Raw genomic sequence first — 21,696 nt, 5'->3', positions numbered from 1 at the left:
TCCGCTCACTGCGACTTACAAGTATTACTGTTCTGGAATGCCATTTTTACATTGCTGTTGTGTGTTTTGTGTTGTTGTTACTGCTCTCCAGGTGCAGCAGCTTTGACTGGAGAAGAAATTCCAGAGGAAATCACAGCAGAGAGGTTCACTGCTGACATTCTTGGCTTACCTATTGCCGAGCCAGAGAAAAGAACAGTAAAAATCAATGAATAGTTGATCTGTGAAGACTCAAAATTGTAGCTGCCACAGTTTTCTACTTGTTCCCACTTTCCAACATCCTCTCCTCAAGTATCTGTGAAATTTATATTCTATGTTTATTAAAAACTAAAGGTCACAAACTAAAGTCTGTAAAGAGCGACACCATGGTTGCTGCACTGTCTTTTTGCACAGATCACCTCTATCCTTGGCTAGAGCCTTCCTAGAACTTATTTCAGGGTGGGTTTATGCCAGATGCAGTCTATTTCCATTATGTTAAGAGGGTATTTATTTGTAAAATAAACAGACAGCAAAATAGCAATATAAAAGTATTGTATTGATTATATACGTTGATAAATGTCCTGTACAGAATGCTTGGACAGGCTAGACTGGGTTTGTAATTACACAGACAAAACCACCAGACTTCGGTGATGCAAGGAACGCTGTAATATACATTGAAACCGGGTTTCCCTTTTGGCCTTTGAAACTTTGGTTTCCTTTCTGAAAGTAGTAGCTCCGATTAGAAGTGCAATACCAATGGGACAGCATCTTACAGTGTTTGTATAAACAGCATAATGAGGCTGGTATAAGTTGCTGTAGAAAGATCAGTGAAGTGCTGTTGAACACGCTTCCTTCTTTACATCATCCTCAGCATCAATTTGAATAATAATGTAGGGCCTCGAGAAGCGTTCCTCTCAGTGGCAATGTTTGTTAAACAAGAGATTGCAGTTATGCACTCTGCAAGTATCCGCGGCTGTGCAATTAGCACAAAGGTGTGCGCTGGGGGTGAGTTAACCAAGTCCCACACCGGGTGCGCAGGTAACTGTCCATTTACTGATGTGCTTGTGTGTGTCCAGGGACGGGTCGGATCTGATCCTCTACTTTTAACCAGCTTCATTCCACAGCAATTATTTCAGGCAGCTCAGAAACCTCACAGCCACTGCCTGAGGGAGGGCCCTGCGGGCCGGGGGGGCTCCGCGCTCAGTCACGGAGCGGCCGCCTCACGGGGGGCGGCTGCACACGGGGGGCGCCTGAGGGGAGGCGGCGGCGCCGATCCCCTCAGCGCTGGGGCGAGCCGCGGGGGCCAGGCAGGCGGGGAGGGACCCGGTCCGATCGGAGCGGACCGGATCCGATCCGAGCCGTTCCCCGACTCTCCGCCGGCCCCTCACGGAGCCCCCTCACAGCGCCGCCCCGCGCGGGCTGCCCCCGGCGGCGGTCGGCGGGGATGGCGGCAGCGGCGGCGGCTCGGGGCGCGCATGCGCGGTGCGCGGGCCCCGTTGGCGGGCGGAGCCGAGCGGAGCCGAGCGGCGCCGAGCCGAGGGAGCATTGTGCGTGCGGGAGGGCGGACGGACGGACGGAGGGACGGACGGACGGACGCCGCGCCGCATTCCCCGCCGCTGAGGCCGCCCTTCCCCTCCCCTCCCTCCCCAGCCCCCCAAGCAGCATGTCGGGCCGCTCGGTGCGGGCCGAGACCCGGAGCCGGGCGAAGGATGATATCAAGCGGGTGATGGCGGCCATCGAGAAAGTGCGCAAATGGTGAGCGGGACGCGCCGCGGCGGGACCCCGCGCCGCCCTCCTCCTCCTCCCCGGCACCCCAAAACCTCCCTCGGGTCCCCCCAAAAAACACCCCAACACCTCCCCCCCCCCCCCCCCCCGCTCCCTCCCCTCACGGCGCCCGGAGCCCGCCGGGCGGCCGCGGGGGGCGGGGAGCCGGCGGCGCCCAGAAGCCATTTCGCGGAGCCGCTCACAGGAAGGCGGCGGCGGCGGCTGAGGGCTGCGGCGGCTCCATTGTGCGGCCCCCGGTCCTCCTCGCCGCCCCCCGGCCTTCCTCACCGCCCTCGGTCCTCTCCTCGCAGCCCCCGGTCCCCTTCTCGCCGCCCCCGGTCCCCTCCCCGCCGCCCCTCGCCCGCCGCCCCCCTCACGGGGCCCTGAGGAGCGGCCCCGGGGGGGGGCTCCGAGGCCGGGGTACCGCTTGAAGGAACCTCTTTCTTTAAAAAAAAAAACACCACATAAAACACCGCTCTACAACTCGAACGGCTTCTCTCGAATTTCCTACTCCTCTCCCAGCCCCTCAAGGCTCCGAGGTTTGCGCGCACAAAACCGGAGCGGGGCCGGAGAGGGCGAGCGGGACTGCCGCCTGAATTTGTGGTGAAACGGGATAATTAAAGGCTGGGTCTCCCCCCCCGGTGGAACGGGTCCCTTTTGTCAGGCCCTCAGCGTGTTTGGGCATTTTCTGCTTTTGTCTTTTTCCGCTTGCATCCTGAAAAGCGACGCGAGGTATTTCGGCGGCACAGCGAAGCAGCTGCTGTCAGCTCTGCACGGTCAGGCCGGTGCTTTGGGTGGGCTGGGGAGCAGTGCCAGTGTGACTCCGGAGAGTCTCTCTTCCAACAAGTTGACTCTCCGTTCCGTAATCTTAAAGTATTTTCAAACGTTTGAAATCCACGGAAAATCCCCTGGGTTGGTACTAATCTGCATAACCTTGTTTTGTTTCCAACCTGATGAAATAAGGGGGCACCTCTGTTAGGATGCGCAGCTAACTCTTCGGTTTCATTGAAAGAAAGGCAAAATAGGGAAATAAACGTGCCTGCTACTCCAGCGAAACGGGCTGTTGCCTTTTAAACGGCCCTGAGCACACGAGTGGGCCAGTTGGCTGGAGCTGGACAAAGAAGCAGGACGTGTGCCCGATAATGCAGGGCCACGGGATGGGGATCTCGGAGAATCCACCCGCTGAGGAAGGAGCTGGAGCAGCCTGGGCATCGCAGTTCGGTTGCTTTCAGGAACTCTCTTCCGCTCAGCTGGCGTTTTTAAGTGCTGTTTGCTGCCTAGTGGGCCAGCTCCGAAGGATCGGAACGATGTGCGGTGATGTGACAGTACTTTTGATCAGAGAGTCTTACGGCTGGATGTGTGGGACTGTAGTGTTTTGTCTGTAGGCATTTCATTCATGAGCGCAGCGTGCTTCCTTTGAGTCCTGGTTTGTGGATTTCAGGGAGGAGGAGAGGCAGAAGCTTGGCCATTCAACAAAACATCTAGATTTTTTTTTTTCCCTTGGCAAGAGCTGTCTGCCATCATGTCAGTTGCTATGGCTTCCTCTTTAAAACAAATCTTGCGGTATAAATAGATTTTGTACACTTTAACCCTCATGAGAGACAGCTTGCTTTAAAGGGTTACTGTACAGAATCATGCAACGTTTCTTCTGATCACTGTCAGAAGTATCCTGTGGCTTCTTGTATGTGCCTCTCACAAGTATTTACATAAACCATTTTTCCTACTTTTAAAGGAATCATAATTTGATGGTGAATCTCAAGATTACCCACCACCACCTGCAGTCAAGTACAGTGGAAAATAAGAGAGATTCTGTGTTTTGTGGTTTAAATGTTTTGAGAAGACTTGTGAAATTGAACTTTACACACTAGCAATTCCTGCATCTTCAGAGGAGCCACATAGGCAATTTCAAGTGTGCAGTTTCATTTGCATAATAGGAGCAATTTGTTGCCATCCACAGCTCTTCTGTGGAAATGCAGCCACTGAAGATTGAAACACCTTGCACGCAACACTTCATAGGACAGGGTTTTCTGAGACCTGTGCACCGAGAGTTTTCGGTACCGGAGACGAGGAGAGAGGCAGACAGTGCTTACCACAAACTCTTCTGAACTGATGGTGGGTCCAGCCATGAGGATTACCATCAGGTAATCCGCAAGTGAAGGGTGCAGCAGCCCCGCTGTGCAGGTTACTATGTGCCTCTGTTGCTCCAGCTCTTCGTGTGCCCATGGCAAGTCGGTTTCCATCAGCACAGGCTCTGTTCCTTGGAAAATACATATTGTTAGACAGCGAGCCCTTTGGTGCAGGTGCCCTATCTTCCCGTGTGTTTGTAGAGCGCCGAGCGCTTCTGCTATTGCTGGAACTTGGCTTATAGTAGTAAACAGTGAAGTTGTTAGGCTGTTATCTTGAGATTAATGTGGCCCTATCTCCTTTGTTTAAACCACTCCTGTGAATGAGCTTCTAATTTAGACAACACTAAGACACGTGTCTTACAGAATACATGGTCGTGTTGTATTCATGTGGCAGAAATGTTAGATTTTTCAGGCCTAAAGAGGGCATTTGAACTTTTTTTTAACCATACTTATTACTTATTTTTCTTTCCATCTAGTTAAACAAAAGGAGTTAAATTTACTGGAATGAGTTGAAGAAGGTACAGGGTTGTTTTTTGTCTTAAAGAATGAAAGAGATGTGTAGTTCTAAGTGGGTCCTCAACAAGAGAGAGGAAAAAAGTACGGTGTCTTCAACCAGCGTTAGAAAGTAGTGGAAAACACTCTTGTCTTACAAGGCTGGATTTAAGTGAAAGAAAATGCAGTTATTTACTAAAAGAAAAGTAACGGGCAGCCAGCAAGCATAAGTAGCAGGTCGTCTCGGGAGGCAGTGAAATAACGTGCATGGGTAACCAGCACTGCTGAACCTTCGGACAACTGTGCAAACGTTTCAGGACGGAGGCATGGTGTGGCTGCTGGGGGTAGGTACCCTGCTCAGGAACGAGGAAATCTCCTTGTGGTGGCTTGTCGTTGAGTTGCAGAACCTTTGTGTAAGTCATTTGGCCTTTTTGGGACCTATTCATCCAAGCTGTAATCTAGGGATTGTGGTAATACCTCATAAAGAAGAGGTGAGCGTGGATCGCTTCTGACAGTAGTTGAAGCGCTGTGGGTTTATTACGGCAGAGAGCTGGCTGTGGAGCCAGGCATGGCTTGGGCTGAAGCTTAAAGCAAAGCGTGTGGTGTAAAAGATGCCGAGCACAACAACCACGGGCAGTGAGATGGTGCTGCCCGGTAGCGTGCCTGGGATCTCGCTGCCACCAGTCAGCAGAACTCGTCGGTGCTGCTGCTGTAGCTTCTCTGTTCTTGTCTCCACTCGGGCTCGCTAAAATAGTTTTATATGGTATGTAATGCTCTGAGATTGAGCTGCTGCAGATTTTGCTGCCCTCGCTTCCTTCTTGAAAGAGATTTTCACTCCGAAAAGTAGTTAGGAGGGAGAACTTCTTAACGTGATGCCTCTGGAAAAGGCTGCCTGCCTGCTGCTGCCCCGCGCCCCTCGAGTTAGGCCGAGGGGCAGCTGAACTAAAACCACCCAGTGTGCGAGGGAGCTGTCTTGGAGTGCTGTAGCGCTCCAAGCAGTTACCATGGATGAATTGCAATATGGATTTTCTGGCTCATGGTTACTTCTTGTTGAGCCAGAGCGTGCTCTCTGACTTCAGTGGGAGTTGGACGTATGTAAAAGGGAGAGTTCTGTCGTTTGCAAACCGCGTTTCTCGTGACTGTAAGAAAAGCTGCGTGTGGCGACGTGGAGCCCAGCAGAACGTGGTTAAAAACCTGCTGGCATGCGTAAGTTGAAGGAGACTCTCCTACTGCAGCGTACTGAGATGACCTTAGACAGAGGGTGGCCTTTGTCCAGTCGTGCTACGTCCTATTTCACTGTATTTGCAGCGTGGTCAAGAAACACCACGTGTACTGGGGCTACCTCACGTTAGTCACTAGACAAACATCTGCATAGCACTAGGCGTGCTCTGAAAAGCCAGCCTCCATTTCAGAAACATCTTTATTTGCGCATCTGACAGCACTTTGTGTGTATAATAATGGCATTTTCTTTCCCATCCCCCTCTCTCCTTTGCTTGATCCCACAGGGAGGTCATAATTCTGTGATTTTCACCAAACTCTGTTGCAATGCAAGTGAGTGTGATGTGATAAATTCAGCATTATGACGTCACTTCGTGATCATCAACAGAAGATGGGGTATGTGGGAGCAAATCCTCGTGTAAATACACATCACTTTGCTAAACGGTAGTCGTGGTAAAAAGCCAAACACGTGTGTGAAAGCCTTTCCTTGAATGACGATGTATTGGCAGTAAAGGCTTTCTGTTTCCGTGCCATCGAATGTTTCTAGCACTCGCTGCTGCTGCAAAAGCTGCCTTGACACTTTATGTATAAGTGTAATATACACTGCTGTGTTTGCTCACCAGTATATTACTTTTATACGTGGAATTTGGTATGCATCTTCGGAGCTTTAGTGTTAACACACAAAATATAAATACATCCAAGAATCTGGGGCTATTTGAAACGGGGAATTGAGTATATAATTATATAACTTCTGGGATATTAGTATGCCTCAGGCATAACCACTAAAGAAGTGTTGATGTTAATGGCTACCCTGCGTATCCTTGGCTGTCCTTAAAATGCTGTGCAGATATGGTTCAGAATTTTAAAATGCTGTAACACGATTTCAGATACGTGTAAGGGTTTGTTTCTGTTTCCTTGACTAGCTTCTGAATTGCCTGTAACTAAAATATTTAAGATGCTTTTCAGCGTGGAAGATTAAAGCAAAGAAAATTATTATATATATTTTAAATTCTGCCATTTCCATTGGTGTTACGCTTGGGCCATGCATGGAGGAATAGGACAGGTTTAGAACCACAAAAAATGATGATGATTATTTGTTTTTTTTTTAAGCTCTGGAGTTAGGTAGACAAGTGAAATTGATCATTGCCACATTTTCAGCCTGATGGGCTGTCAGGCTGATGGTGGTCTTCCACTCTTTCCAGTCCACCCATCGGCACAGAGACCAGGCTGTGTAGCAGGGTCCTGCAGAACAAATTCTTGCCCAGCGATTTCTTGACAAAGGTGGCCTGGGAGTCACCGGGGGAGCAGTTCTGGTCAGCATCTCCAGATCCGTGGGTTCAACAGCAGGTCTGTTCTGCAGCCAGGAAAATGGGCAGAAATTGGGGTTTTGCAACAGAATGGGCACGAGATCTCACAAATTCTTACGCCCACTCCGGCTGTAGGCCAGTGAGAGTATTTTGTAGTTTGGGCACCACTTAGCAAACCTTGTGTTACAGGCAGCATGAGTAAATTGTCAGCTGTAAATGAATAAAAAAACATGTCCCCGATCAGCAGCTGGGGTTGGTGACTTTGCACCAAAAACTGGGGGGTTTGGAGTAGAACTGGTTTGGGGGTTTGGTGTTGGTGTTTTTAATGGAAAGACAGTAAATACTGCAGATAATACCCTGAGCTTTATTTGCAATACCCATTTTAAATTCGGAAGTGAGTTTACCCTGTTGAACTTAAATGTCTGAGAGTCATTACGTTTCTTTGTTAACAGATTTCTGTTTGTGCTGCCGATGATTTTATTACATTTTAGAGGAGCTTGTCGTTTTTTTTCTTATGAATACTTTTATGGTCTTAAACGGTCCATGCTGCAAATGCTTACACATGTAAAATACGTGAATAACAGCAGTTTGGTGTTGGGTTTTCTTTTTAACTGTGTTTGCAGGACTGGGATGGTGGTGTACTTCCCTCACGGAGTATCCTTATTCCCATTGTTGTCTGAATTACTGTGTATTGAATTCAGAAAAAAATCCCTGTAGCTGAAGGTTGTCAGAACTTAAAGTGGTACTTAAGAAGCTCAAAAGATTAAAATGTCAGGGCTAACTTTAATAATAGAAGGAAAAAGTTACTAATATAGGTTTCCTCCTGTGTTCTACAGTCTGTCCAGTGAAGATGCTGTGTGAGGCTGCTTTGAGATGCTAACAGGTATCTTGAACTTTTGGTTTTCCAGTGCAGCATCTCTAAGTAATATTTTGCTGTAGGAAAAGGCTAAAATCTTGATTTTTTTTAAACATCTGTTCACCTCCTCCCCCACACCCAAAACAAAACCCCAGCTGGTTTTATTTCCATAATTTCAAAGGTTTTCCTAACTAGAAATAAGTTTAGTTTGTCTTGTACCCTTTAAAAAAAAAAAAAAAAAGAAAAAGTTATGTCATGATCATCTCCTCACAATTAAGTATGCTCTCATTATCGACATGCTCATCTCCACTGTCATTTTTATCATGCCTAGTATTAGAGCTCCAAATTAGCATAAAATTGTTTCTTGACATATTTTAGCCATCTAGTGCACATAAACGGATGCATCTAAACACACAGAGGGAAAACTGTGCTCCAGTAGAGCAGTGGGAAAGAAAAGAATCTGAAGTAGTCTTGCACTTAAATTAAAATATCCTCGTGGACAGATCCAAAACTTATAAAATTGCCATATGTAGCTTCTCTCTCTTTCTCTCTCTTTTTTTAAAACAGGAAGGTGTCTCCTCTAATAGGAAAACAAATAAGATTGGCTTTAGGAGCTAAAACAAATAGCACAGAGGATGTTTGTGGCATTTGTACAATGTGGCTGCTTTTGACTCTGGGAGCCCTTTCTAAAAACGGAGCTATCACATATGTATTTGGAGTCACATGCAGCTTCTCCCATCCTGCAAAGAACATTACTTTTTAATCTGTAACTGGATTCCAAATCTATTATTTAAACGTGTTTTTAACAACGAAATAACAAAAATGCTTGAGATCTCATGCCAAATTAATTTCAGATGTTCCTGAATTTTTAATGGAATTGGTCTTTGTTGTTAACTTTCAATCGATCCATTTGCAGAGCTAGATTGCAAACCCAGGAACCAGTAGTGGTGATCTGTGACCCGAAAACTGATCTCAGAAATGTGATGAAATTTCTCTGGCATTCTGGACCTTCCTTTAATGTTCTCATGTAAAGACCTCAAGGAATTCATCCCTTAACTCAGTGTTCAGCGTCCTTGCCATCTCTGCACTCGGTGTCCGTGTGACCCCCTAATGTAGTGACACCCTCCGGCCAGATTTCCTTCACATTTGTCACTGTCATGACTTCGTGCCTGGCTGGCAGGGGTCTGCACAGAGTGCTGTAGGTTCTGCTTTTTCCCTCTAATAGCGTCCTCAGCCTCCCCTGTCCGAGAGAGCCAGGCTTTCCTGAGTCTGAATTGTGCCTCACAGCACAGATCGGTACCTGTAGGGCTTTTGGTTCTGAGGCAAGAATTCCAGGGTTGTCTGACAGGAGTGTTGAGTGAATGTTAAATCGCTAGCAGCAGATTTCTACCCAGAAATAAACCTCAGACGGTCAAAATGCATTCAGATTTCTAATACCATTAAACAGCTTCACGACAATCAAAACACACTGGTCTGTTTAAAACTTCTTTTGCTCTCTGGAAACTTAAGTGAAAATTGTAGGCATTAAATCTACATTTGCAATAGCTATTCTTCTTAACGGTATTGTTAATCCTGATCTTATTACTGCTACTGCAGTTACTCACCTAGTCACGTAACAGCCCTCAGAAATCTGGAGGTTAGCAGCGCTCTAACAAATTTTTGAAATGCAAAGAACAATTTGCACAATGCAGTGCTAAGACGATGTAATAGAGCTCATCCTACTTAATAGCCTATTTAAATCCTTGACAACTTACAATAGTAGATTACTTTATTTTGAATACGAATTTTAACTTTAACTTCTCCTGCATTGTAATTTTGTAGGGAGAAGAAGTGGGTGACAGTTGGCGACACATCCCTAAGGATTTACAAATGGGTACCAGTAACAGAGCCTAAAGTCGATGATGTAAGTATCCTGCAGATACCTTGCGTTTCTCGAGATGTAGAGACTTGCATTCAGGGAAAGCTGAACAAAATATGCTCTCAGTTCTTTGAGCCTCTAAGCTAAGACTGGTGTTGGTCTCACAAGCACTTGGACAGAAGAGCTGTAGAGAAAATGTTGATCTCCACAAAAAGTGGTGGTGGTGGTGGTTCAGCAGGTGGCAGTCTTCTGGAGTCAGCTTGGATCAATTCTCAGATAACTGTTATGTATTCGACTCCGAAACTGTTTTGAAATCTTTCTCCAACATAATCATCAATAGAGTTGGGGATGGAAGCAGGACATCAGTTATGCTTCCTCCCTTTCTGCCTGATGCTTTAAAGGAAAGCTGCTTTGGAACTGCACAGAGAATGTATTCTATCTGTGCATCACTGTTGTTTTGCTGAGAAATAGGTGCAAAACCTTGAAGTAAGGGTAGGAAACTCCCATGGAACTGAGACCTCTTGCATTAAGGTAACCAGCCCAAGCAGTACAGCCCATGTGCTTCTGTTGTAATGTTTGTTTGCTGATGTTTGGTGTATGCATCATGTTTATACTCTGGTGTGCACTGTTCATTTGCCATAATCACGTGTCATAAAAATAACAAGTGTAAAAATCAAAGTAGATAGGACTTATAAATTGTTTTTCAATACCAGTATTACTCTCACGTTATAAATTGAGATATTGTTATAGAGAGAAAACTAATTCATGGTACCACAGTTAATTATCAATACAAAAGGATACGCATCCTAAGTTTGGTGCCCTTTCCTTGGGCTGTCTTGTGGCTTTACTTTATTTGAAATACGAGTTCAGACCTGTTTGAAAGAAAACTACTATGTTAATAAATGTATAAAATGATGGTTCTCAGATAAGGCAGTGTTACAATCTTGCCACAAAAGTGACTCAAAGTCCAAATTCAAGACCTATGTTTGATTAGTGTTGTTTTACTTGAGTCTGTTTCTTTGGTGCCTGTGGTTGTAGCACAGATTTTTATGACGATCAGAGTTGCCTTTTGTCCTCGTCCGAAGCGTGAGCTTATTTTCTCCGTGAAATAACCGTTTGTGAACTTGGAAACTTTCCCTGTTTTCTTCACAGACACTTGTTCATTCTGTCTAGCTGTCCAATGCTTGGCCTTGATTTTATTGCTTATTAGACATTGCGGGGATTGAGGTGGGTAGGGAGGAAGCTGGAGAGAGAGAAAGAGAAATACTTAGGCTCATGGCTTCCAAAAATAATTTTCCAGCAGTGAAGCTATACTTGCGTGGTGGGTACAACAGAACTTTGAAGCAGAATTTCTGTTGAGTTTCTGGATGGACTTTCAAAGTGCCTGGTACCTCAAGTCAGGTTCTTTGTTAGGAAGAATGGCCTTGTATAGCCGTCGCTACTTGCAGAGTTCAAGTATGGTTTTTGAGCCATAATCTTCAGGTTTTGGTTCATATTTGCTGAACTGGAGACAGTTCAAGACCAGTTCATTTTGTGTCCTGCAGTCGCATTCTGTTCGGAACAAGTAGAGGCTGTTCTGCAGCTGCAGTTGCAGGTTTGATGTCGTAAGGTTTTTGTATTTTGCTCAGGAAGTTCTTACAATAATAAAGTACATGCATTAAAAAAAGACAACTAGGTAGAGGTCATCTTGGCTCTTTAGTTTTGTTACAGACATCGTTTTATATCCAACTTCATCCTCTTGTGAAGGAGTATTCTTGCTTTTCACTAGAATAGAAGAATGGGATCTTCTTTATTGCTTCATGTTTCAAATGGAAATTATCTGTGACTTTAGCAAACACCAATTAGGTTACTTCCCTCCTCACATGTTGTTCCTAAGCCACTTTGCCATTTCTTTGAATTGGAATTAAGTTCTGTCCTCCCACTAGCTTTGGAAGGCTGTTGTGGAACCTCACTTTGCTAAACAAACAGCAACAACAACCAAAACACCTTTCAGCTTAAATAGTTCAGTTACTTCTTTTGTGCCCAAAGTGTCCTTTTACCTTAAGAAAAGTTGGGAGAGATTATCCCTTCTGAACTTTGATTTTGCAACAATAGAGAAGCCCGTGCGCTTTCACCTTTGTTTCATGTATTAGGGAATAAAATCTGGGTCATTCCATTTGCTCTCTCTGAAGTAAAAATACGGTTTAAAAAGCCTAATGATCTGTTTGAGATAAAGGAAAAAGTCTTTCCAGATCCTACTTGTTGAATTTCTTCTGCAGTTTTAGACTGTGCTTGGTTTTATTGCCTTCCTTGTTGGAGAACATTGTCCTAACCAAATGGAGAGGTTGTTGAGCGTTCTTCCTAGAGTCAGGCTTTTAATCGTCTTCTCAGCAGGCACGCAGGGTCCTCCAAAAGCAGTGCAGCTGGCTCTTTCTCCTCTGAGACTGATTACGTCACCTCTTAATTGAAAATGCTGCATCCCTTAGCAGACGCAGATTTTCCACGTGATGGATGCCAATGTCTCTTCCTTTGTTTTAAGGCGTGCGGTCCGTACTGTTGTTTGGTCCTGAGCACGTTGTGACCTATTGTCCATGTAGGACTGTCTTGTTTATGCTCTTTGTTTTAGGCTATCTGATTTTTCTTAATCCATCTTCTAATTTTAATGAAGAAACAGCATTAGGTATAGAGGAGAAGGTTTCTGCAGCATTGGTCATTGAGAAAGAGGTAAAAAGCTGTCTCTTTAGTTTAAAAACTCTGGATCTGTCATTATTTCTGTTGTGCACGCATTCCGGTTGCCTAGGTGCATTGTACAAGCTTCCTGACACAAAGGGGAGAATATCCTGAGTTAGGCAGTAGTGTGTTAATATCCATAAAACATAGAGTGAGCAGAGTTAAGCAGGCAGAAATCGGGTAGCTTGTGAATCTTCGTCCCTGCCACTGATTAGTGTGCTGCTTTTTTCCCATTGTGGCAGAGATTCCTTTGACCTTGCTTTCGTAGCTAATTGATCTGAGTACAAAGTTAGCAGCCAGCACCTCCCAAGTTCTCTGACTCAGTTTCAGCAAGTCATTTAATCATCGTGCCTCTGATTCTGGGCTTGCAGAATGAGAGGTAGTACTGAGAACTGTTGCGCTTGTTCCAAAAATTGTGCCGCGGCCTAATGATGAAAAACATGTTTAAGTACTAACAGCTACTAGAACTTCTGGCTAGTGCTTTGTGTCATGAAGAATGTTGTTTTGTGTCAATTAGAAGAGCAGTTCTGTGATTACTGGGACTAATGCAATATTGGCAACATCAGTGATTATCGCCTCGGTGTTTTTCACTTGAAATGAAGCGAGATGCTTACAGAAGTAGTGAGTGGAAAGGGCTTTATATTAAAACGCTTTTTTTTTTCATGGTGATAGTCTTGTTTGTGGTACCTTTTTGTTTTTCAGAAAAATAAGAATAAGAAAAAAGGCAAAGATGAAAAATGTGGCTCCGAAGTGACCACTCCGGAGAACAGCTCCTCTCCAGGGATGATGGACATGCACGGTGAGTGGGAGAAGGTCAGCCCAAATTACCCTATTACGCTGCTGTGAAAGTAGAAGCTAACAGTGTCAAATTCTCCCTTGCTCGGATGTATGGACAGCATAGTTAGGCCAAAGTGAGAATGGCATCAGACACCAGTTTGGTACCTTGCACTTCTATTCTGTGGCTGTACCGACAGTTGTTTAAATGCCATTTTTATTTGGGCTGCGTATGTGGGGGGAAAAATTGGTGGTGGGCCTAGATGTGAAAATAAAAATGTGAATATCTACTATCCAAATGCTATACTCAGGTGAAGTAAGTAACTCTGTCAAGCTTGCTGCTTGAAGAACCAGGAGACGCCCCCAAAGCCTCAGTGGCGCCTACCGTCACTTGTGCAGGCTTTGTACTTGTTTAATGGAATAGGTGAGTCAGGTCAAAAAAAATCAGCAAGAGCCAAGAGAGCAAGCTGTGGTGCTGCTTTGTCTCCCTTCTACCTCAATTTGATGAAATTAACTGGTTAAGAAAACATTTTGCTTGCCAGTCAGGCACTATTAGATCAATTTAAAAAGTGTGGACTGTTGAATATCAGCGTGGTATTTTTTACAGAGAAGCCTGTACAGCTCTAATTTTTTACTTTCTATATGTTTGGGTAGCAATTGTGGCTGAGAATGCAGCACCATTTGAACTGATGAGAAAGGGTCACTTTTTGGCAGGATTTAATTTTTTCATTTCAACTTTATTTGCATTTTTATTGCCTCTTAGTTATTTTTTGCAGTGTTTGCAATGAGAACGATCTTGCGATTAAAGGATTGAGTGGGATATTCACAGACTGGATTAATTTTTCATCAGTGTTGCCAACTTCTTAGCTTTTGCCTTGGTCAGATCATTTAATTTTCTTAAGCCTTGTTCCTCCATCCATGAAGTGAATATAATACTTGCTTTATTAATCATATATCATTTGTGTTTTTAAGCCATACTGTACAATTTCATGATAAGCTTAATCTTATCTTCAGGCTACTCTGAAAAGAGATGGCTATCCCATCACTGGCTATGCATTTCTGAAGTCCTTTGGATGTAATGATTGTACAGATGCAGAGGGAGGTAGATCAGCTTACATGCTAGTAATTTAACTAATAATGTTTGCTGGGTTAGTTTTCTTTAGGGATCGGGGGCTTCTGTCTCAGTTCCCCATGGTTACACTGGATTAAAGATTACAGGAAGCTGCACCCCAGTGCTATCAGTAAAGTATTAGCTGAGATATTTAAACCGCTGTCATTGGCTTTCACAAAGAAGAGGGTACAAACAGGACGTTTCTTGTTAAGTCCAAAACATGATCTGTGTTGCAGAAAGCTTTCGTGATCAAGCTACTTGAGGCTAGTGAGTATTCTGGACAACTATCGCTAAAGTACTATTGGTATTAGGACTGGATGGTACATTTTACCTTGATAACAGCATGCACTTTTTTGACCTTCAAGACACTTCAAAAACCACCTGCTCATCAGAGCTTTGCGGTGATGGATATCCGTAGCATGAATGTTTAATTGGCCCTTTATTAGGTGGACTATAAAATGAGACTGTTGCTTCAGTTGTTCTGTGTTACTTGCATTATAAAATTCCATGTTCTTTGGAAGTAATCTGAGCAAAACACTCTTGGTTTTACTGTATAATATTACTTAAAGCACCTTTCTTGAAGTTTTCTGGTTTTTAGTAACTGCTAGAAAACTTGGGATTACAGCATAGGCTGCAAAAGCAGAAGTTGTGATGGTGGTGGTGTGGAATAAGCTAAGATACAGTGTTAGCGTAAATACTACTGGATTTCAACTCCAACAAGGTAGACTATACCCTGTGTTATCAGGGAATAAAAAAGGGAAAAAAAAGAGGAAGAATTAAGTCGTGCTTTTTATTCAGAGCTTTTCAAATCGGGCTTTCTTGTTCTAAACACTTTTGTTAACAGATGACAATAGCAACCAGAGTTCAATAGCTGATGCTTCTCCAATAAAACAAGAAAACAGTAGCAATTCAAGTCCGGCACCAGAACAGAATTTGGCAACACAAGCAGATGGCACTGAAGTAAAGTCTGATGAAACTCAGACAGAAGCAAAGGAGCAGCCTGGTTCAGAAGGTAAGCTGAAAGACCATCCTTAAAGCCAAACAAAAAATGCAATCCTTTATCATGGTATCATTTATTTGCTTGTCCATTTTAAGAACTGAATAATAACAGTTTGAAATAAATGGCTTCTGAGTTCTCAGCGTTTATGTGAAAATGAGCCATAATCTCTCTTGCCTATCCGTGATTCTTCCGTACAACAGGAAAGGTCAGACTGACATTCAAAGTCATTTCAGAGAGGAAACAAACAAAATACTTGGTTTATTGTTGCCATAATCTGTCTTAAATTATTTCTTCTTTCAAAGTAACGTTTGAAATGCCTATTTCCATTTAATCGCACAAACTCTGGAAAGAGTTACTTTTGTAGGTCTGGGAATGTTTGTTACCTAGTGTGAAAGTAAAAGTGAGATGAGATACTTTTACATCTATTTATTTATTTTTTAATTGTGTAAAGTATAATGTAAGCTTTCTTTCTCTCTTAACCTTGTTAGTTGCTTATTCAAAACTTAGTTCTGAATTCTGTCTTCGTTTTCTAAAAGAGCTACAATATCGTATTGCCGTTGTACAGATGAAAAATACATGTGGGTTAAGAGATTGTTCTGAACCACATTCTTTGAATCATATTTGGATAATTGAAACATGTTCAGTATATATATATTCTTTGAAAGATAAGTGACTTTATCCTATTTTAACAGATAAAATGTCCTTAACACCATTCTAATTATTGGGTCGCAAAATTCTTCCCATAGCAAAGCAATTAAATTATGCCCTCCTGATTACGTTCTTAGCTCAGTAGATCCAGTAACCAATTTAAATTTAGAGCTTTTATCTTGGTAATACCGGAACAGTGAAGTATGTGAAAGTTGTCATTGTTCATGGGGAGTTAAATTTTGACGAATGAATCGTCACCAAATTGAAATAAACTAGAATGCCATATCCTTCAGAGAAAATCTAAACTAGCATATTTGTGATACAGTAAACTGTAAGGATCTACTCCTAGGTCTAATATTGTCTGAACCTGTTTGTGTGAAGCTGTTAATAGCACACAAGCTCCCTTGACTAAATTTAGATTCAAGGAAAATCGTACCGAGTTCTCTGGATTAGTTCCAGAGTTGGTTACTGTAAAACAAAAGGGAGAAGTCATGGCATAAACCACTCCTTATTGACATGGTCTCTCTGTTGGTAATATGCTGTGTTTAAAAATATATTAAATAATCCACTGAAGTGTTAATCTCATCGAACCCATGTAACTGTGACATTGTTCAGCAGGGTAGGGTTAATGACCTTTTACATCTCTCTCATGTTAACTACACTAAGCCTTGCTTTTTGAGCAAGCACAGGTGTGGGTTTTCTTTTTGCTTTAAAGAACAAAAAAAGTTGGAAGCAGGTAGGAGCTGTAACAAGCGGGATGACTTCTTCACAAGTATGCACCAGACTTGAAAATTCTACACCCTTAATGGTTAAGATATCCAACTGAATTTCTAAATTTTATCTTAAATGTAGTATCAAGGGAAAAAAGTGCATTTTAATTATCTGAATCAAAATTCAGCAATATAACTTCGCTCTGTAGCCTTAGCTACATAGTTTTTGGGTCATTAATTATCACAATTCAGCCCTTTCTGTAGCCGCCTCTTCTGGTTTAAAATTGTCCTTGTGTTCATTCAGCCCTTTCGCAAAGTTTATGTTGAAACTTATTTGCTGACAGCATTGCACAGTTCTGTGTTACAAGGTGTGTGTGAGTTTAGCTCCCTCTAGGGACTGGCTCCAGCAATTGTACACAGCCGGCAGCGTGAAGGCAAAGATCTCAAGTGGCAGCAGCCCGCGGTTTTGGTCTCGGAGTTTAAACTTAATTCATTATATTCGTACAGTTATGTATGTTATCATTAATGGTTACATGTGGGAGAAATTTGTATGATCCCCAGGTGCTAGTGAGAAAATATCCTAAAAGCTCCTGCTGAATGCTCTCATGTGTTTACAATAATTTCTTGAAATTTCAGATACCTCCGATGAACAGAACTCACAGTCTTCAATGGAAAATTCCATGAATAGTTCAGAGAAAGCAGAAATTCAGTCCTCTGGAGAAAATGATATAATTACAGAGGCATCTAAAAACTCTCAGGTAACCTTATGCACAAAAGCCCAATTACTTGGAATTTGGAAAAGAGCATTTTTACCAAAAAGCAAATGTAAGGAGGCCAGTAGTGTATTTATGCTCATTTCCTAAGGTGATGACAGTAAATCAGATGTAGAGTATTAAATGCATACATGTATCTGGTGGTGTGGTTAATTTGATTGCCTTCTTGCATTTCACATAATAGGAAGGGTAACACTCAATCGGTCTGGTTTACTTTTCAAGTTCCTATACCAGGCTGTGTTAGTTTTGTAAGAAAATACTAAAGTTTAATGTTAATAAGTGGTTTGGACATAACCTACTGAAAAAGTGCCTTTGAGGACCATTCAGGCATAAAATGCTTTCTAGAAAAGTAAATTCATACAGCGGGTAGGAACGGGAATTTTTGTAGATTCCATGGGCAAAGTGTTCTGATGTTTATTCACTGAGAATACTGAAAAATTCCAGGTGGGTGGGAGAAAGCAATTATCATTTTAATTGTCCCCTTCATACTGAAATGCTCAGAGCACTGCTCAGACCATTGGTTTTCCTCTTGGGTGGTTGGCTTGTTTCAGTGCACACCTTGCTCTTTCAAAACATTCCATGTTCTGTCCTGTAGAGGTTGCTTTTGCTACAGCAGGAACAAATTCATGTGCACTTGGTGTGGGTTGTGCTCACGTGTGGAGCTGAGGGAAGTCGGGTATAGCCTTGCTGGTGCTTGGAACATTCCCTGCGGCTTCTAGCCCGGAACTAGAATTTTGTTTGTCAGTAGATGACGCAAGTGTAAAGAAGCTGAAGTAAGATGTAAGTAGAGGAGTGATTTTCCGGAAGCAAATTGACTTGGTCACGTTATTCTTGTCTCCGGGGATGCTTTCTGTTTCACAAATGACACACCGGGGAATTTGTTCTTGCTTCTTGTTTGATGTTTATGGCACCTGAAATTGAGTGCAATGATAACATGATTGTTTTTCTTTCCCCCCACCACCATTAAGGACTCTGAAGGAGTGCCACCTTCTAAAAAGATGAAAGTAGAGGCTTCCCAACAAAACGTTGAAGAGATTTAGACTATAGATTTTTCTGGTCAGTTTTTACGTAAGGTACATCAGTGGGCTTAATTATAGAACAACCTTACTTAAGCATCTTCTCTTGGATGAGGACAGAACTCCTAACTTTTCAAGTTACCAAGCAAAAATCCAAGAAAGCCTAACAAAGGTTTAACTTCTCAGACACTGAAAACTTTTTCCTGTGAAACAAACATTGAGAACTTTTAAGTTACTGTCTCTGAAATGGTTGGAGTAAACAACTCAGGAGGGGTCTACGCACTGTTTCTAAAGTCAAAATTACAATTATGTTGCTGCTGTATTTTTTTTTCATTTCTCTATTTAACATTGTAAGATATTTAAGGATGGTACAGGTCAGGTATTAGCTTTCATGTGAAGTTCATTGTTCTGGCGTGATGTCTGCTTTTGTTTTGTGCCTTGTGTTCTGAAAACAGTGCTAACTTTTAACTTTTAAAAGTTGTTTTGCAACTGTCTCCTTTGCAAAGTGGCCTATGTTTGTATAATGCCGTGTAGTAAGGCTTTTTCTTTTTCTTTTTCTTTTTTTTTTTTTGTTTGGGGTTTTTGTTTTGTTTTTAATTTTTAAATCCCTGGTGCTTAAATTTTAATAAATACAGATCAGGAAGCCATTTTCACTCTTGGAGTCCAAGGAGAAAAAGGAGCTTGATATATTATTTTAGCAGCTATAGTGGAGATCTTTTATTGAATGCATGGCATTCGCAACTGTAAATTTGGTCTTCTAAATACTTAACTTCATCAGAAGTTAACATGATCTGTTTACCATTTATAGTCCAGATCTGAATATATACTATAACACAACAGTTAAAATACTTGCGTATTAGGTCCAGATCTCTGTACTGGGTACAACTTGCTTTACAGAAGAGTTCCACTATGTACATAAATAGGATCAAAGGGATTGATGCACAGTGAATTTACTTTCAATTGGTCTTTTTTGATATGAGGTTTTCACTGAACTGGATTTCATTGTACTGTTCCTTTATAAGATGTTTACTTCTGCGTTCCAGGTTAATACTGTATTTGGGATTTATTTTTTTTCCTTTGAGCAAGTCTTGTAAATAAGCCTTGTTTTTTTCCATAGTATTTGCATCATTGATAGAAATGTTGTTTTTTTTTTTTCCAATTATGTCAAAGTGTGCTTATGCTGAACTTGATTGAAAAGCACTAAGCATGTGCAACTCCCTTCAAATTAGTGGCATTTAGAAGTGCAGAACCACTGCAAAGGTCAGGTCACAAGGGCCTGATCTTCCAGCGGGCTTTGTGCTTCCAGGATGAGCACCCGGTTATAAATACTTGGTATCGGTGCGAACCGCTTTATTTCTCACTTTAATTCTCTTTATGCACACACGTGCGTGTGCACGTGTGCACACACACACGTGTTGCTGGATCAGGCCCTTAGTCTTTCTTCACTTTGTGTGTGAGAGGTGGAGCTTGTAATTTAAAATATGATCTCACAGCTATGGAAATGGTTGCATATAGTTTGTAAGCTAAGAACTGTAAATACTTTTTTAAATGAAAAAATTGCTTCCAGTTGATACATTTTCATAATTAGCTCTTCATTAAGCTTATTTATTTCTGAATTCTCCAATAGTGAAAATGGCTTGCACTTAGACTACTGCATTGCGTTTGCAATTACCACTTTATTATGAAAAACAATGGGGAAGCGGGGGGAGGGTGTAGAGGGAGGGAGGATTGGGGAGCCAATACTGACCTTCCATAGGATGTTTGTAGGATTAAACTCCAAATAACATATGACACTCAGTTTCGGAACTTTTCTTTTGTGTTGAAATAAACTTTTTGGATTTTAACTGAATAAAATTTGGTTGCAAATCATTCATGAAAACAGTGTGCTCCCTAATAAGTTTTTGGGATTTCTGGTCTGATCATGAAGTCCATTAACATTCTGAAAAAAAAAAAAAGGAAATGAGGAGCCAAAAACTATGTTTGCACAATATATGCAATGAAACGGTAGAATTCTCTCTTGAATTGTGTGTATGCCTAAAATGTGGATAACTGGTCAATGACGATTGATTTGTATGTATATTACATTCAGATTTAAGTGATATTTTGTGAGAAGTTCTATTGATATATTAAATGGGCAAATTTAGAGAGATTCAAACTTAAAAATATTTTTGATTTACTAACTTTTTTTGTTATTTTTAATGCTAAAACAAAACAAATCTGATGCCACCTTTGATAAGTAGTCATTTTTACTAATCCCTATCAGGTGCATCGCAGCAAGTTTTTAATTTTAATTTTGTAGAAGTTTCCAAGGGAATAAATAGACTTTTTGTTTAGAAACTAATTCCTGTACTTTAGGAAGAAATAAAATATATAAATAGCACTAAAAATACCTCAAATTTTTCATTAGATAGAAACATTTATTGGCATTATTGACATCAACAGGTTTAATTATAAACTTCCTTTTCTCTCCTGTGGCTTCTGCTCAGAACTGTTCATTGTTCTGTGGCTTACAAGATAAGGCATCATAATCATATTCCTAGAGGCTTTATTTCTAAACTAGTACTGCTTTATTTACAGCTTATACAGGATACATTCAGAACTTTTTTTGTTAACCAGAGATTCTAGTGACAACAGACAACTGAACAAGCAGATAGATTTGGGTTCCTTAGACCTGTTATTGTCAGCCTCTAAGAAAAGAGACTTTGACATTACCTGGTATGAAGAAATCCAAAATAGTGTATAAGACTGTTATTAGTCTTTTTTTGAAGTGCCTGATAACATTTATGGGCCAACGGATGTGATTAAACACATTTTAATGCCAGAAAGTACAGATGGGACCAAACCAGAACATCGAATTCAAACCAACCTGAGGTTTGAAACCAGATCTAAATCCAGCTTTTTTTTGGCTTGGACCTGTCTCTACCAGAAACTTGTTTTATGAACTCACTGTAAAAGGGTTTATTGAAAGCATTGAGACGTGGAGCAGAAGGAGAGATGTAATTTTCTTCAAGATGACTGAAAGTTCTCATACAGCTAATGTTTTAGAAATAGTGCAAATATCAAGAAGTGCTTCCTTGCTACAATGCTGAATGTTGGAGCTTCAGTTACGAAAAAAAAAAAAAAAGAAAAAAAAAGAAACTAGAAGCAAGCAAGTAAATTAGCTGAGTTTGTGGAACGTGTGGGAAGGCCTTCCGAATAAGCGATTTACTCAGCCAAACATTTTATAGCAGAACTATTCCTTGGAATTTTTATGCTTGGGAAAGTAGTTGTTAAACATTCCAAAAAGTGCTGGCACTTACAAAACGACAAAAAATAAAAATAAAAAAAAAATCAACAAGGCAGTATAAAATATTGGTTT

The 21,696-nt window shown here is 41.9% G+C and overlaps 1 protein-coding gene across 2 annotated transcripts; it reads left to right on the top strand.

Annotated features, from left to right (window-relative positions):
- The first annotated feature begins 1,467 nt into the window (after positions 1-1,467).
- BCL7A (BAF chromatin remodeling complex subunit BCL7A) lies at positions 1,468-21,476 on the top strand. Of its 2 annotated transcripts, XM_083804260.1 has the most exons (7): positions 1,505-1,731; positions 5,864-5,972; positions 9,561-9,642; positions 13,009-13,105; positions 15,036-15,203; positions 17,186-17,307; positions 18,291-21,476. In XM_083804260.1, the coding sequence occupies exons 2-7, from the start codon at positions 5,938-5,940 to the stop codon at positions 18,360-18,362; spliced, it is 576 nt and encodes a 191-aa protein (XP_083660386.1). In that variant the 5' UTR covers positions 1,505-1,731; positions 5,864-5,937; the 3' UTR covers positions 18,363-21,476. The 2 variants fall into 2 exon arrangements, with proteins under 2 accessions (XP_083660385.1, XP_083660386.1); XM_083804259.1 differs by lacking the exon at positions 5,864-5,972 and having other exon boundaries at positions 1,468-1,731.
- The last annotated feature ends 220 nt before the right edge of the window (positions 21,477-21,696 follow it).

This window comes from Anser anser (genome assembly GCF_964211835.1).
Source record: "Anser anser genome assembly, chromosome: 18".
In the NCBI taxonomy this organism is placed as follows: Eukaryota; Metazoa; Chordata; class Aves; order Anseriformes; family Anatidae; genus Anser; species Anser anser.
This window is presented reverse-complemented; position numbering and strand designations above follow the sequence as displayed.

Coding starts and splice junctions, on each gene's coding strand:
- BCL7A (XM_083804259.1), top strand. CDS start 1,640: ATGTCGGGCCGCTCGGTGCGGGCCGAGACCCGGAGCCGGGCGAAGGAT. Junction 15,204..17,185: donor GGAGCAGCCTGGTTCAGAAG/GTAAGCTGAAAG, acceptor TTGAAATTTCAG/ATACCTCCGATGAACAGAAC. Junction 17,308..18,290: donor AGGCATCTAAAAACTCTCAG/GTAACCTTATGC, acceptor ACCACCATTAAG/GACTCTGAAGGAGTGCCACC.